Source organism: Petaurus breviceps, unplaced genomic scaffold (genome assembly GCF_028583685.1).
Source record: "Petaurus breviceps papuanus isolate PSGF00001 unplaced genomic scaffold, PetGlider_PUasm1.0 90919, whole genome shotgun sequence".
NCBI lineage: Eukaryota > Metazoa > Chordata > Mammalia > Diprotodontia > Petauridae > Petaurus > Petaurus breviceps.
Genome location: NW_027187378.1, coordinates 34029016 through 34043003, shown reverse-complemented (window position 1 = coordinate 34043003; position 13988 = coordinate 34029016). Strand labels below are relative to the sequence as shown.

The 13988-nt window shown below is 37.2% G+C and overlaps 1 protein-coding gene across 10 annotated transcripts in view; it reads left to right on the top strand.

Moving 5' to 3' along the window:
• PSD3 (pleckstrin and Sec7 domain containing 3) overlaps positions 1-13988 on the top strand; it is an 804858-nt gene that overhangs the window by 655282 nt on the left and 135588 nt on the right. For all 10 annotated transcript variants that reach the window (XM_069075744.1, XM_069075743.1, XM_069075746.1 and 7 more), the window contains one exon: positions 3370-3560. In XM_069075744.1, the coding sequence (XP_068931845.1) occupies positions 3370-3560 (191 nt within the window). The remainder of the gene's footprint in view (positions 1-3369; positions 3561-13988) is intronic.

Sequence of the window (13988 nt, the reverse complement as noted above, 5' to 3'; positions counted from 1 at the left end):
TCCAATACCAAAGGATAACATTGTGCTATGAGGAGGCCCTGGGTGTACTTTGTGGATATCTTAAAATGTTATTGCAAAAATATTCACAATTCTCAGTCTAGCTCTGCTACTTCATATGATCTAGCATAAGTTATTGACCTCTGAGCTTCAGTTTTTAAATCTGTGAAATGGGGATAATACCTGCCTAGAGAGGCATCATGTTCTTTCTAGTGGCTATGGGGATAGCCTTGGACTCAGGAAGACCAGGGCTCCAGACCAATCTTGAACAGAGACTTGCTGTATGAAATTGGGGTACTCCCTTAATCTCTCAGGGTTCTTAGCAGCTTCCTCAATGGGTTGCTGATGTGTTTCAGTAGAGAGAATTTCCATGATATAGATATCTCCAAGATTCTCAAACCAATAATGAAATCTTAGGTCAGGACTGGAAAACAAAACTTCAGCAACCCCCAAATCAGATGTCTGTTCTGAATCCTTTAAGGGTTTAACAATAAGAATGTTTATGGGAACAAATGCCATATCTAAGTAAGCTTTTATCATTTTTCCTAATCTTTTTTTGTTTGTAATTTGAGTTTGGGAAATGATGCTCATTTCAGTCCAGATATTATTGATGCCCCCTAGAAGCACGTTAGTCTGCTTATTAATTTTGAGTTTAAAATGACATAATCCATGGGAGAAAATATTGAAAATCTGAAAACACTTTGCATTTACAAACACTTATTATTAAGCTCACTTAATTAGTCGCATTTTAACAGATATGGATTTTCTATTACTTTATATTGTTAGTACAAATTCATAATGAAATGTCACAGGTCAGAGTGGATGGACTGGTCCTGTTTAAAAGATGAGACTATTCACCTTTTATTCATTTTAAATATGTGCATTTGGAAATGTGTGACTAGTTTTTCTCTTTGATTACTAGTCATTTTCCATAGTAAGTACTGAGAGCATCAAATCATCATCTCCCTCTTGCAATTTTTTTTCCTTTGATTACCATTATCTTTTTAGTAAGATAGCTAGTTTCATTTTTCAGTCAGTCAAATATATAATTGTCATCTTATAGTTGTTCTTATTGCTGAAGTTATCATACCAAAAATCTATAATCAAGATTTTAGAAAAGATAGAATTAGACTGAGTATTCAGGAACTTAAAATAGCCATAATTTGTAAGAAAAGTCACAACTCCTTTTCTGCTTTTACATTTTCCAAATCTCCCCAACCTGCTAAGCCTTCTGTATTACCTTGCCTGGGACATTTCCACCATTTAAGAAAAAAAATTAATAGCATTATTTTTTTTTTTCAGTTAACTATCCTGTCTTTTCCTCTCCTTTCTACTTCCCTAACCCTTCATAATAAATTTGCATATTGCAAAGCAAATTTCCTCATATATCTTATCTAAAAATAGATGTCTGATTTTGCATTTCCAGTCCATCACAACTCTGTCAGTATGTGGGTAGCAAGCTTCAACTTGGAATCATACTACCCACCTAGAATCATGGTCTATCATTGCATTTATTGGAATTCCAAAGACTCTCTTAAGTTGTTTTTCAAGCCATTATTAACTGGATGAGATTTTTGTTGAATCCAGTAAGTACTTATCTCTTAGCTAAGTTGAAATTGCTTTCAGCAATTTGTTGAAGGGGTAAAAAGTCAAAGATTCAGTGTCAGAGTTAGACAACCTTAAAGATTAATTAGGAATTTCATTAGAATCATAAAATCTAAGGCTGGGAGGTATCTTAGAAGTCCATGGTTGAATTTTACTAGTAACCGATAGGAAATATCTTATTTTAAAAATAAATGATTCTGAGTAAACACTGTAGAATATAAAGGTGTTCTTGGATTGCATCTTTGACCCTTATGTAGACAACAAATAAAATCCCACCAATCCTCTCACGTTTTCACTTCATCCAGTGCAGGTTTCACTCAGGTATCTGCCTGTAAGAAGCATACATTCTAGTTGCAAAGATAAAATACACATGGGAGACTAGAGTTAGAAATGCCAGGGAAAAAAACATTAATACTGTATTCTTTTTTTTTTTTAAGCATAAGTCTGCTGGAAGCCATTTGATTTAATTTAATATTATTCTTTTCTCTAAGCATTTCTCTCCTGGAGACAGAGATGTCCAAACTGGCATTGTTCTCCCATGCCCAGCAACATTTTCTGTCTACCCCAAGACTATTCAAGATAGTATTTATGAAAAGTTCACACAATACGTTAAAATACAGCTTGGGGTTAGTGTTCCAGAATAGTCACTACTCATTTACTTCCTCAATCACTCCCTTCTCAAGTATTGAAAGGATAACTTAGTGATCTTTTCATTCCCACTTTTTCCTGTTGAATCTTGGTAGAGTAGAAAGGGCCTTGGCTTTGGAATCAGAAGGCCTGTGTTCTAATTCTACCTCTGATACTTACTAAAGGAGTGAGCTTGGGCAAGTCAGTTAACTATCTTGGACCTCAGTTTCCTCATCTAAAAAATGAGATATGAGGGTGTTCTACTGAATGTCCTCATTGGTGACTAGAAGTCAGCTCTAGATTCATATCCTAAATCCTACTCATTTCAAACGCCCTCACCTCCGTGAAGTCTTTTTATCTCCCTCCAATCAAGGATGATCTTTACCTCAGACATCTTTTTCACAGAATCTAAAAACTAGTAGATGAGAGGAGTGTTGTATGGTTGGTAAAAGAGTTGCCCTTAGAGTTCCAGCACTCAGTTGACATTATTGCCCCTGACATAGAAAGCCTGCGTAACCCTAGAAACTCAATTACACTCTCATGGCTCCAGGCAGCCCTCTAAATGTGTAAAGTTACCTAATCTTTGCCAATCTGCATTTTGCTAGAGGAAATTTCCCTCTACCAAGAAAATCATAGGTCTGGACCAAAAAAACACCCCTCTTACCAACCAAATAAAAAGGAGGAACAATCTAGAAAGAAAGTTAGAGACGCCTAGTTGAATGAGTATTATATCTGTAGTTGTGTCATATCTAATCCCTGCTAAACTGTTAACTCCTTCAGACTAGTAACCATATCTTAGTAAAGCTTTGTTCTCCCCAGTTTTATATCTCTTCTAGGGTCCAGTTGGCATGTAGAATGGTGATATATGGATTCTATTATTTCTGGTGTTTCTCCTAAAACAGATTCTGTTGTTTGGGGCAGTTCTAATTTTTTAAGATTTTACTTACAACTTTCCTTCCTGTAACTTCTATCCTTGGTCCTCATTCAGTCCTTTGGGGCTAAGTTAAGTTCTTCTTGACCGCAAAACAATCAGAACACAAATTACTTGCTAAATGTCATCATTTTCTAAAGTTGTGATAGACCTTATATGTTTTTAAATAAATCTTTGTGGTCTCCCTCCCCACTTTTTTTCTTTAATAGAGATGATGAAGAGAAAAAAAAATCTTCAGAAGGAACTGATGAGAAGGCTAATGGAACTCATCCAAAGACCATCAGTCGCATTGGCAGCACCACTAATCCTTTCTTGGACATTCCTCATGACCCGAATGCTGCTGTTTATAAAACTGGATTTCTGGCTCGAAAAATCCATGCAGATATGGATGGAAAGAAGAGTAAGCAATTTTGTTTATTTTCATTTTCACATTATCCATATATCAATTTCCATACTGAGAACTGGAAATGAATTAGACCTTTGCTCTTTTTTCTCTTTGAGGTAATAGAAGTCATGCATAGCCTATCATATTGTAAGGTCTGCATTGTAAGGGCATGAACTATTTATATGTCTTTGTATTCCCCTCAAGACTTAGTACAGTTCTTTACACATGATAAACACTTAATAAAGGCTTATTGGGTTGAATTCATTTCAGTTTAATCAAATAAAGGTAAGTGATTTTCTTTTATTCTTAAGTGTAAAAAATGCTTTTGAAGGTTTTGTATTTTCCATTGGAATACCTGCTTTTCTCCACATATCATCATAAACTAATTTTTATTCATTTTATTATTTACATAAATATATTCTTTATAAATTATTTTAATAAAATTTATTAACAAATATTTATTTTTTTAATTTTTACATCACCCATGTTCATAATGATGTTCTTGTAGTAGATTAAATCAGAAGATACAGTATAAAAAAGTTACAAGTAAATAGATCACTTCCAGGTTCTCTTTGCCTTGCTGAGAAATATTTTAGATTAAGAAATAAGAAGCTAGTTGTTTAGCAATTACTCAGAAGTCCCATCATATATCATTTCTCTCTGTATTCTTCCCCCTTTGTCCTCCCAGAAAACTCTGTAGACTATTAAGAGCTTGAAGGGATTTCAGAGATGATCTGATTTTAAGCTTTCATTTTGCAGGTAAGGAAAATAAGGCTTGGCACCTATTTAATGATAGATCTGGCCCTAGGATCCAAGCCTGTTGATCTCTGGTCTTAGGTTTTTTGCAGTTTTTAAAACAGTGGGAATAATGGCAAAGAAAGACAATTGCATTTTTAATTTATGAAACTTTAGACTCCATGGATTTGTCCTTGATTGCCAGTTATTCATATTAATTTCTTGAAGCAGTATTTGCTACATAGCACAAACTCTGTTTGTCCAGTGCTCAGTGGCTCCTGAGCTGAGCCTTGAAGGAAGCGGGGGATCTTATTACTTCTTAGGAAATCTGGCTGTAATGATCTCCTGAACACCTCTGCAATTAGGCAGTGGGGATTTATTTACATTCTCTGGGTTCAGCGTTATTGATTTGTTTGGTGAAAAGCTGTTCTGTTTTATACACATGTGTAAACATGGCCAGATGTCATTCTGCTGACAGGTACTGCAGTAGCATGTGATTGGTAAATGAATATTCAGGTCAAAGCTCTATGGAGGGATTATTTTCTCACACAACCCTGATTAACTTGTTACTTAGAGACCACTTTGGCTGTCTTAAGATTTGGTATCTTTAATTTTGTTTCTCCTTTAATATTTGTTATGAAGTCAGAGGACTCAATTGTCAGGTTGTAGTTGTGATTTTTTTAAACCTTTAAGAACCATGAGTTCTAAAAACATTTAATTTCTTTATTTTTCCTTTTAAAGATTTGCTCAGCTTAAAAACCTTAACACCCTGCGGCAAATCATGATTAAAGGAACAGGTCGAATCTCTCATAGAATAGCAGTATTTACCAGACACCTTAAATTTGACATTTTGACAATGTTTAGGAAAGTTAAATCAGGAATGCAGATGTATTTTCTGGATTGTGTCAAGTTAAAAACAGCAACAACCACATCGTATAACTTACCTAGGTCAACTGCTTTGAAATGAGGGGCAGCAGCGGGTATGGTAGTCTGTACACTTGCTGCTAAGGAGGCTAAGGCTGGTAGATTTACTGAACTGTGGAGTTCAAAGCTGCATTAGGACTAAGTCTGACACCAATATGGAGAGCTGCCTGGAGTAGAGGGTTACCTAAGTAATGGTGAACCAGCCTACGTTGGAAAAATTGTGCAGGTTAAAGCATCTTTGCCTATTAGTATTAGGATTCCAGTGGTCACTATGCTTCCAGCCTAGGTGAGATAGAGAGACCTAGTCTTTCAAAAAATAAAAAAGGAAATGAGACGAGTAACAGCATGTATAGTAGAAAGAATATTGGATCTGGGATCATATGATCTAGGTTTAAATTCTGGCTTTGCTATTTAATATGTGTGTGACCTTGGGCAGGTCACTTAAACTCACTGTTTCTGTTCCCATATGACTCTTAAGGTCCCTTGCAACTCTATTATCCTGTGACTGAAGCATCTGTAGAATTTTGGCATATGACTTAAAGACACATGCCCTGAAAATGTAATGGAGAAAATATGTCTGAATCTACAAGATAGAAATTGTATACTCCCTAGCTAAAACTTCTGCGTGTAATAAATGTATTGTGTGGGAAGGGAACTACAGTTGTAGTGTGCTACCGGTAGGTGGTTCAGTGAAAAGAGTGCTGGGCTGGGAATCAGAAAGACTCATCTTCCTGAGTTCAAATCCAGCCTCAGACCCTTACTAGCTGTGTGACCCTGGTTATGTCACTTAACCCTGTTTGCCTCAGTTTCCTTATCTGTAAAACAAGCTGGAGAAGAAAATGGCAAACCACTCCAGTATCTATGCCAAGAAAACCCCAAATGGGGTGATGAAGAAACAGACACACTGAAAAAAGAATGCACAGCAACAGTTGGCCTAAGTATAACATTATAACATGAGGATCAAGTATGACAGTGATTGAAAACTTTAAAGCACATTCTCTCCCTTTTTTAAAATTTAGACCTGTGATTTCATCATTATGTAGAAATTCCATTCATAGATGCAATTGAGCCACTTGTTTGTAGCAGTCTTTGAGAGGTGGTGGTAAAATTGAGAGATTAAGTAGTTTACCAGTGGGAACACAGCTACTTTGTGTCAGAAGCAGCATTTGAAGGAAGGGCTTCCCTGCTCCAAAGCCAGTTTTCGATTTACTGTTATGCAGCCTTCTTTGTGTAAATCACTTCATGAAACTTAATGCATCATAGTTTGTTTTGTTTTTTTTAATAAAAGGTGGCACAGTCAATAGAGCACCGACCCTGGAGTCAGGAGTTCAAATTTGGCCTCAGACACTTAACACCTACTAGCCATGTGACCTTGGGCAAGTCACTTAACCCCAATTGCCCTCCAAAAAGCAAAAAAATAAAATAAAAGACCTTCTCAAATTCAGGTCACCACCCGTATCATTTAGGACTGTGTATGGTCTCTGACTTAAGATAATTGGCATGTGTGTAGATAGTGCAGGGGGCAGTTAAAGGTTCTTGGTGGCTATCTCTAATATTCTGTGATTTGTACGTTGGGTCAATCTTCTGTGAAGAACTTGGACATGAGTGAAAATCAGAATGGATTGTGAAGAGCTTTCACTCAAGGTCATATGAAGGTAGATTGAGACTTATTAGCCTGCATAAGCAGAAAACTCAGGGAACTCATAGCTGTCTTCAGGTACTTGAAGGACTGTTATATAAAAGGGATTTAGGTTTACTCAGCTTAGACTCAGAAAACAGAACCAGGAGCAATGAGTGAGAAGTTGGAAAGAGGCAAAAATTAGGCCTACTGTCAGGGAAAACTTCCTCAGAGAGGCAGGGGACTTGGGTGCAGAACGAGTCATACATTTTTTTGACATGGTCAGTGTTTGACTTTGTTTGCTTTTTGTTACAATGGTTTTTTGTTTCTTTGGGGGGAAATGAGAGATGGCAGGAAGCTCGGGAAAGGTCCCCTATTCTCCACCCTTCAAAAAAAGAGAAGAGAAAAGAAGGTAGGCCAGGAGGACCACAGACATGCAGGGCAGCTTTGAGAGTCACATGTTACATTAATTATATATTTCAAAAGCAAAGCAAGCTCTATATAATAATAGCTAGCAATTTATATAGCACTTTAAAATTTGCAAAGCACTTTGCATTTTATTTCTCTTAATCTTCATAACTCTGAATTAAGTGCTGCTATTATCCTCATTGTATAGATAGGAAACTGAGGATGAGAGGGGTTAAGTGCCTTGCCCAGAGTCACATAACTAGTCAGTATATGAGGGAGGATTCAAACTCAGATCTTAAGGCCAACACTTTCTCCCCTGTGTCACTTAGAGGCCAGTATAATGGAGCTGACTGCTGTAAGAAGTAGTGGCTTCTTCCTTCCTTAGATGAAGATTGCAACCCTTTTGCAACTCAGACTGTTTCTGTGGTTATGAAAATAAATCATCCTCCGTCCAGGCAATCAGTACTTATTAAGTACCTCCTATTGACCAAGCAGATTTAAGTTCTGGAAATTCAAAAAGAGGCATAAGACAGGCCTGGTCCTCAAGGAACTCTCAGTCTCCTGGAGGAGACAACATGCAAACCTATACAAAGTCAGCCTTGTATAGGATGAATAAGTCCCACCTATTTTAATGAGTCTCTTTGGACATGTTTGGCTCTCAGGTGGGTCCTAAGAAAACATGTTTAATCCATTGTTGTTGTTTTGTTGTTTAGTCATTTTCAGTCCTGTCAAACTCTTCATGACCTCATGAGGGTTTTCTTAGCGACGTTACTGAAGTGATTTACCACTTCTTTTTCCAGCTCATTTTATAGGTGAGCAGGGTTAAGTGACTTGCCCAGAGTCACACAGCTAGTAAATGTCTGAAACCAGATTTGAACTCATGAAGATGAGAATTCCAAACTCCAGGCCCAGCACGCTTTCCACCATACCACCTGACTGCCCTATGGGTAGTCTATTACTGGACCCATATTCCTGCAGACCATTTCTAATCATAACTAGATGAGGCTGAAAACTTTCTTATATGAACTTTTAGAAGTCATGCAGTCTTTTAAAAATAATAACACTTTAGTAATAATTAAATTACAGATTCTTTATTTGGCAAACTGTATTGCATGACTACCATGTGTTATTTCTCAGTATCATTTATTAGATCTCGTGGCATAATGTGGGCAGGGTGTGGGGCATGGGTTCAGATCCAGGTTCTGACGTTTCTTAACTTCCCCCACGTCCTCACTCCTCTGCCCCCTAGCTTCCCCGGCTCCCTTCAGGTCTGAGTTCAGATTCACCTTTAGCTTTCCCATCCCTCTTTAGTATTAGTGCCTTCCCCCTGTTACTATCCCCCACTTTCACCTTTATTTCTCTCCATGCCCTTAGACTGTAAGCTTCTTGAGAGCAGGGACTAATTTTTGCCTTCCTTTGTACCTCTAGCTCTTAGCACAGTGCCTGTCTGGCATATAGTAGCCACATGGTAAATGCTGGTTTACTGATCAACTGACTAGCTTTACGATGCTGGGCAAGTCACCCTCTACTCAAGCAATGCCCTGCCAAAAATGGTCTGGATCTGTAGTGTTGCTGTGAGTTTCCACACCAATTTGCCATGCTGATGAAACACCACTTCTTTATTCTGCTATTCCTCTTACCTATTAAATACTGAGTACCAAACAGTGTATTAATAAGGAAATACACTCTATTAGAGAAGAGTCTTGCTCTCATAAAGTTTCTGTTCCTAGGTAGTAAACAGTTATGTTGAGAACAGAATAGAAATTTGAAACCTATAGAAAAAAACTAATAGTAATGCCAGAAATTATGCAGAATATTAAAATCTGAAGGGGGGGGAAGAGGATGCTGTAATAGCCCAACTACACGCTCTTCCTCATGCAAAGCCATAGAGATTAACAGCTAGCATCCATAAGCCTTTATGAAACACTCTGGTTAGTTGCTTGGCAAATGTCTTTCTGACCTCACTGTTATTGTTGCCAGGGATACCTATTTTATATTCCTGTTGCAACGGGGTAGATGAATAAGCTGAAAATCTGTCTGCTAATCAACTCTTTATTCCTTATCAACTAATTCATCTGCTTTTCTCTCCTGTTCGCAAAATGACTATACCAGTTCAATTATTAAGTTGATATTTTATTTTTAAAGTTAACTTGGAAGCACATCACATTTGTGTGAAATGTAATGTGGTATGTTGTGTGATGGATGAAAAGTTTCTGTATTAATGTCCACTTTAAGAAAAAATTAATATTCAATTGAACAAAGAATATTAAGCAATTCGTTTTTAGACCAGAAGCTTGAAATAGATAAACACACCAACTCGAGACCTCAGACAGCTGATTTTACTTGTTTTAATTTTTATTTAGGGGATAACATATATTTTTAGTGTATGAGGAGGGACCTGGCTTTAAGGGAGCAGCTCTGATATAAATTGATTATACACAAATTGTACTGGCCTCCTGTATCTTACTGGCCAGGTGGGGCCTGAATACATTTAGAAAATGATTTAAATCTGTTCAAAATCCAATGAATTGTCAGCACACTTTGGAAATGAACTATCAGCAATTCAAATGTAAGATTACCTCTGACTTTGGATAAGCATTGCCAGCAAAACCATAAAATCATTATAAGGTTCTTGTAATGAGGCATTCAGATTTTAAGAACTTTGCCTTGATTACTCTGAAAGGCAAAGAAAAATAGTAGAAGTAGTTTCTACTCTGAAAGCAGTTTGTTTAATCTGCTCAGCTCAAATTGGAGCTAATAGTCCTTCTAATTTTGAGTGGCTGTAAATGGTTCTCAGAACTTTAGATTTCAATAAATCTGCAAAGAGGCATATCTTTCTGTCTGTCTGTCTAGCACACATATAACCAAATATGTAGCATGGTATCTATCGCCCTTAAAGAGTTAAGAAAGCTGCAAGCCTGGCAAATTCATTCTGTGGAGAGTAATTAATGGCCTGGGAAAAATTAATTCAATCAAAATTTTATTTAGGTAAAATTTCATTCCATTGTAAAGATCCACCCCTAGAAACATCTGTGTTTAGGTATAATTAGAAAACGTGGTGAAGTTATCTGAAAATCATTAACATTATAGTGCCTCTAAACTGAGCCTGATCTTAGCAATCATCTGATCCAACCTATTCATTTTGTAAATGAAAAGACTGAGCCCTAGAGAGGGACAATGACTTGTCCAAAGTCACTTGGCAAGTAACAGAATGGGAGCTGGAACCTAGGCATCCTAATTCCCAGTTTATTGCGCTTTTCACCATGCCATATGCTTTTTTAGTTTGGTTTTTTAATTGAAAAGGCATTTTTAAGTGCCTATTTTGTGTTTTCTATGCACTGGAGATACAAATACAAAAGCAAGACAGTAACTTCCCTTGAGGAGCTTCCTATTTTTTTAATTGTTCTATTATTTTCAATTATTGATCATTAATTTTTCCCCCATACTCTGTGGTGAGAGAATACCTTCAAGAAAAATTTCCTTTTTGGCATGTTTAAAAATGTGTATATCATTCTGCATATTAGTTCATCAGCTCTTTTATTAGGAGGTAAGGAGCATTATTTGTCATTGTTGGCTATCTGGAATCATTATTGATCATTAATTAGAAATCCCTCTAATCAATACCCTTTACACTGTTATTGAGAAGCAGTATGGATCAGTGAAGACACAGGTGACTTTGAATTTAGAAAGACCTGGATTAAATTCCTGTTTCAGACACAAAGGACCATTATGTGTAAGGATTATTTCATTCTCTACAGTTGCATCCCCAGCACCTAACAATGCTTTGCACATAGTAGGTGCTAAATAAGTACTTTTGGCCAGTGTGTGATTGATGATTAGATCCCTTAACATTTAAGTTCCACAGGCAACTATCTTAAGACTGTAAATTAAAGACTTTGCAACATTGGGGAAATTTTCAAACCTAGAGTTGTACCTCAGTTGGGGGAGGGTGGTTAAAAAAAATCAAAACAAACCTATCAAGGTCTAGGTGATGCCATCATTACCACTGTCATCAGTGAGAAACTTAAATCCATAAGTTGCTGGGACTTTGAAAGGCATTCCTTTTGACTCAAAATGATAATAGTCATATATCTCTACAGGCTGGCTTCTGACCTCATCATTCAATGCAAACTTCTCTCCAAAGTTATTAGCAACCACTTAAATGCCATACCCAATGGCCTTTTCTCAATCCTCATCCTTCTTGACCTCTCTGCATCTTCTGTCACCCTCAGTCAACCTCTTCACCTCTCTTTTCTCGAGATTTTTAGGATACTACTCTCTTGGTTCTCCTGCTACCTGTAACTGCTCCTTCTCAGTCTCTTTTGTTGTATTCCCTCATCCAGGTCATGCCTGCTCACCCTAACTGTCCTGCAGGGCTCTCTCCTGGGCCCTCTTCTCCTTCTGTACTACTTTACTTAGTGATTTCACGAGCTCCCATGATTCATTTATCATCACTGATGACTCTCAAAAATACTCATCCAACCCCCAGTCTTCCATCTCCAGCTGTCTGTTGGGACATCTCAAGCTGCTTGCCACATAGACATCTTAAATTCATTGTAACCAAGACTAAACTTGTTCTCTTTGCCCCGATACGCTCTGCTCTTCCTAACTTCCCTGTTTCTGTCAAGGGTACCACTATTCTTGTGGTCAAGTCATCCTCAAATCCTCACCATCTCTCAGCCTTCATATCTAATCTGTGTTGCCAAGGCTTATTGATTTCACATTTGCAGCATCTCTCAATACATCCCTTTCTCTTCTCTTGACACTGCTCTGGTTCAGGCCTTCAGTGGACCATTACAGTAGCCTGCTGGTGGGTCTGCCTGCCTTAAGTCTCTCCCATTCTCCACTCAGCTGCCCAAGTGATTTTTCTAAAGCTAAGCTCCAACCATGTCTTCATATCTGCCTCCCACCCCCATCTCACCCCAACTTAGTAAACTCCAGTGGCTTACTTTGACTTTCAGGATCAAATATCAGATCCTCTCTTTGGTGTTTAGAGCCCCCTGTAACCTGTCGACTTTTTGCCTTTCCAGTCTTCTTGCATCTTATACCTTCCTCTCATCAGTCTTTGATCTATTTACATCAGCCTTCTTACTGTTCCTTGAACAAGATATTTTTGATTTCCAACTCTTAGCTTCCATGCCTGGAATGTTCTCCCTTCTCATTTTTTCCTCCTTACTTCCCTGGCTTTCTTCAATGCCCAGCTGAAATTCCACCCTCTCTAAGAAGCCTTTCCCAATCCCTTTTTTTTTTTTTTCCATTTTTTGGGCAATTGGAGTTGTGACCTGCCCAGATTTAACATAGTTAATAAGTATCTGAGGCCAGATTTGAGCTCTGACTCCAGGTCCAGTTCTCTATGTCCTTCACCACCTAGATGCCTAATGTTTATACATAGATGTTTGCATTTTGTCTCTCCCATTGGACTATGTACTGCGTTAGAGCAGGGACTACCTTTTACCTGTCTTTGTATCCTCAGTGCTTAGCAAAATGACTGACTCATACATAATGGGCACTGAATATAAGTTTGTTGACTGACTAAAAATCAATTTTTATATTTTTCTTGTATTAAATTACCACTTGAAATTAGTATTTAAATCATATTAGTCTGCCCGAGTTATAATTTGAAATAGAAAAATGATTTTTATAATTGCATGAAGCTTGTTTGGTTTTATGCAGTTTTATAATCAGTCCATGTTTTGAGATCACTTTGGTTTGTAAAGTTGAGAAAATATTTAAGCTCAATATATTACTATATAACTTTATAACTACATAGTTGTATGTGTCTGTGTATATACACCTTTATGCATATATGTATATAGCTTCACTGACCTTGAAATAGCTATTTACCCTTGCTTCTTTTCACCAAGTTTGATATACAGACAAGCACTTGATTGTGTCTCTGGCTGGGTTTGGTGGGTAACTAATTTCTCAGGTTTCACACACTCACCTGTCAAAGAAGGTTTTGAAAATTTAGACCTACATGTCACATTTGAGACTGCTGATGTTATGAGTCACAAATTGCTTAAAATAGGCCTTATAATGGGAATGCCGACACAATTCTTAGCTATTGTATAACATTGGGAACACTGACACTATAATTAAGAGATAATAAAAGTAGAATGGGGTTTTATCACAAGACAGTTGTCTTCCTCAGCTAGAAAATTCACTTTAACCAAAAAAAAAAAAATTGAGGTAAAACCATAGCAGTTATTTTAAACTAGAATTCTAGCTTTTCTTTCTCCATTTTACATTTATAGGAAAGTAGCTGAATGTTAGGGCAAGTGATTTGGTTTGAAATGCTGGTCCAGGGCTAAGCTTTTACATCCATTGGGGTTCTGTTGTTTCCAGCTAGGTATAGGAGAATTTGTCCCTGAACAGGCCTGAGTCTTAGGACACTGATGACGCCTAGTAATTACGATTACTTACCTTCAGATTTCTACATGTCTGTAAGGTATTCTGAGTTTTAAAATTCAGTTTTTCATGCCTTTTGTGATTACTTTGAAAACCATACTTCTCTTCAGTATAGTCAAACTGCCTAAGAGAATTAATCTATTCCAAAGCAATGGTCTTTTTGACAGGTACCCTTAAACCATAGGTTTTCATTCGCTCATTACCTAAAAACCTGTGCTCAGCAAATTTAAACTTTTATATAAGTTCTGAGAAGAGATTTATGTCATCTTTCACTCCCTGATTTTTAAAAATAATTTCTGTTTTCCTGTAAGGTCATTTTCCCTTTGTGGTTTCCCTTAGTATCCAATTAA